Genomic DNA, 3550 nt, shown 5'->3' on the forward strand with positions numbered 1-3550 from the left:
GGCAAGCCTTCTAGCATCCATGCACAGCACCATAAAACAGATAAATCTAAAAGGCTCATTGTAACTTAGCAATTTTATCGAAATTGTTAATACAACCAAATCCATGTTGTCAGCAAGCAGGCTACACCCAACACCAGTAAACTAACATTATAAATGACATTAAAATTAATCAATCCGGAAAAACAAAGTCAATTGCCATTTCTATTGCATATGAGATTTGACCTGTTCCACATTTTTATACCTTCTTATTCAACATCTGCCGTGGACTAAAGACAGTCTGGTATTGTTCAACATCTGCATGGAATGTCCAATAAAATAAATATAAGAGGGTTGTGGAATCTTGACCAATCACGAGGAAGAAAATTGATCAAGTTGTTTGGTGGTACAAGTATCTGTCAATAATATAGTCTTGAAAGGTTTGGTTTTGACAACTAAGACAGACATTGTTAGTAGCCCCATTTTCATCCCAGACAAGTCTCTTCCTACAATCTGATAGGCTAATTTTCTTTGATTTTCTATAGCAATGACCTTTTCAATCGAAAACTGTCGTGTAAATAACATCTAATTAGTGTAAGTTGGATTGGATGATGGCTAGCTACAGGGGAGACAGAGTATTTTGGAATCAAATGCTCATCCAAATATTTAGCATTACAGTGATTCAGCAGTGTGGCTCTACTTTTAGCAGCTGTGAAGATCATGTTGTGTACATAACAGAGAATCTTAAATGAGCCAATACGACACGGCCCGTTAAATTAAATGAACCAACACAGCACGGCACGAATACCTTAAAGACACGAATTTAAATGAGCCGGGCGGGGTGACACCTCTAGCTAACATTCTTCTAAAATCAAAATGATCAAAGAGTTTTGTGTAGCGGTTCCAATCCAAGATAGTTTTCCCACAGCTTCTTTGTTTGTCTATTTTGCCCACGGTTTTGATTGGTCAAAAAATGTAAAAGTAAAGTCTTCATCAGTCCTTCCAGAACGTTGACCCAAAACTTCCTCCCCACTCAAACGTCTCATCGTCATTCCTTTCCACCTTTGTCTCATTTTCAGACACCATAAAACCCCACAAATCCCACAAACCCCTCCACTCTCTGCAACAAACAAACCGCCATAAACCCACAACTCACTGAACTCAATTCATCACCATGCACAAAAGCACTTCAGGCTCACTAGGCCCCAGCGGCCTCGACCTAACCCAGGCCTTCTTCAAGCCCATCTCCGGCGCCGCCTCACCCTCCTCCACCAAGCGCCACACCAAGATCTCCGTCATCGGCGCCGGCAACGTGGGCATGGCCATCGCTCAGACCATCCTCACCCAAGACCTCGCCGACGAGCTCGTCCTCGTCGACGCCAAACCAGAGAAGCTCCGTGGTGAGATGCTCGACCTCCAGCACGCCGCCGCCTTCCTCCCCCGCACCAAGATCATCGCCGACGTCGACTACGCCGTCACCCACGGATCCGACCTCTGCATCGTCACCGCTGGGGCCCGCCAGATCCTCGGCGAGTCCAGGCTCAACCTGCTCCACCGGAACGTCGCCCTCTTCCGCAATGTCATCCCGCCGCTCGCCAAGTACTCGCCGGACACGATCCTACTGATCGTGTCGAATCCGGTCGACATCTTGACCTACGTGGCCTGGAAGCTGTCCGGGTTCCCCAGCAGTCGGGTTGTCGGGTCAGGTACCAATCTGGACTCTTCGCGGTTTCGATTCCTCATTGCTGATCATCTTGATGTCAACGCTCAGGATGTGCAGGTGGGTTTCTTTTTTTTTACTTCTTCATGACATTGCAAATGCTAGTTTATATATTTGAAGTAGTTTTGATATGAAATTTCTCAGATGTTTTTTTGGTTTATAACTATCAATTTTGGATAAAACATGGTTCTGTTTTTTCGTTTATTTTTTCATTTAGTATAATATTACTAGAGAATCTAGAATCACTCTCAAACGGGCCTTTAATTAGATTAGACAACCTAATAAACAAAAGAAAAGACATAAAGTTAAACAACAATCGCATAACAAATAGGAAAAGAGCGAAATAGTATCCAATCAATAACACATGATAACAAGTTATATTTTCTCGCCTATTTACTATGGCGAAGAATCAAATTATTATTATATTTATTCCTTTTTTTATTTCATATAATTTCCCTTGATATTGATAGTTTAGCGTTATTCTGTATTCGCACATCCTCATATTTTGGTAACACTGATAATGGAGACAAACAATTTGTTTTTGTGTGTAGATATTAGTCCAAATTTTCATGTAATTTCTTGGGTGGTTGATATTTTAATTGAAATTTCTGTATTTTAAGACCATCCATATTGATGTTTTAGTAGATAAAACCCCAGATTTTAATGTAATTTCTGGGCTATGATCATATCTTGTTTGATATTTCTATATTAAAGTAATTTCTGTATTTTTCTTATGGAATTATGGGATTGTAGGCTTACATTGTTGGGGAGCATGGTGACAGCTCAGTGGCATTGTGGTCGAGCATTAGCGTAGGGGGAGTGCCGGTGTTGAGTTTCTTAGATAAGCAAGAAATAGCATACGAGAAAGAGACGTTAGAGAGCATCCACAAGGTGGTTATAGACAGTGCATATGAGGTGATCAGTCTAAAAGGATATACTTCTTGGGCAATTGGATACTCCGTGGCCGCGCTAGCTTGGAGCATATTGAGAGATCAGAGGAAGATCCACCCGGTCTCGGTGCTTGCCAAGGGGTTTTACGGGGTCGACGGTGGAGATGTGTTCTTGAGCTTGCCGGCCCAGCTCGGGAGAGGTGGGGTTTTGGGGGTGACCAATGTGCACTTGACTGATGAGGAGACTCAGAGGCTGAGGGACTCGGCTAACACCATCTTGGAGCAGCAGTCTCAGTTGGGATTATGAATTCGATCACCAAGAAGATGGTGGGATTGATATCTCATCAATCTTAGTTCCCACTTCTCTGCTTCAGTTTGTTCTTTTCGAAGGCAACAATTGTCCAGTTTTTGGTTTCAACTAACAGATGGTATCTTCACGTTGTAATGCGGTTTTGGCTTCCTACTGTGGCCTTCTGTTTGTTTCTCATGTAATAAAATATTAAATCACGCAGTTGGATTATATGTCTTTTAAGACTAGTTTTATATATGAATTGAAACTACCTTTGAACAGAACTAAGATTATATGTCTTGCAAGGCAAATATTTTTGCTAACCACAATGCTCAACATTTGACACGGGTTTATGAGCTTAACCATAATTAGCTCTTTGTTTTGTATTTATAGAACCATGGTTGTGTTCATGGACATGTGTCAAGTGTTGAGAAAGGTGATGATGGTACACCTTGGGTTAAAGTGGTGAGTAAAAATGAGCCGGCCAATAATTTAGGAAATGTAAAATATCAAATTAAGCTTGTATCAAATTTAAAGGATACGGAAAAACTGGTTCGATTGAGCATCTCCAAAGGAAGAGGCAAATGAAATAGGCAAAATTGTACTATAACAACCTAGGTGGCATGTTGCCTATTCATTTGCCTCATGAAAAAAGTTGATCACTCCAAGGGACTA

General features: G+C 41.4%; 1 protein-coding gene across 1 annotated transcript; it reads left to right on the plus strand.

The window, feature by feature from the left end:
• The first annotated feature begins 941 nt into the window (after positions 1-941).
• Positions 942-3163, plus strand: LOC117629346 (L-lactate dehydrogenase B-like). Its single transcript, XM_034361908.1, has 2 exons — positions 942-1756; positions 2450-3163. Exons 1-2 carry the CDS (start codon positions 1151-1153, stop codon positions 2891-2893), a joined length of 1050 nt encoding a protein of 349 aa, XP_034217799.1. The 5' UTR covers positions 942-1150; the 3' UTR covers positions 2894-3163.
• The last annotated feature ends 387 nt before the right edge of the window (positions 3164-3550 follow it).

Source organism: Prunus dulcis, chromosome 5 (assembly GCF_902201215.1).
Source record: "Prunus dulcis chromosome 5, ALMONDv2, whole genome shotgun sequence".
Taxonomy (NCBI): Eukaryota; Viridiplantae; Streptophyta; class Magnoliopsida; order Rosales; family Rosaceae; genus Prunus; species Prunus dulcis.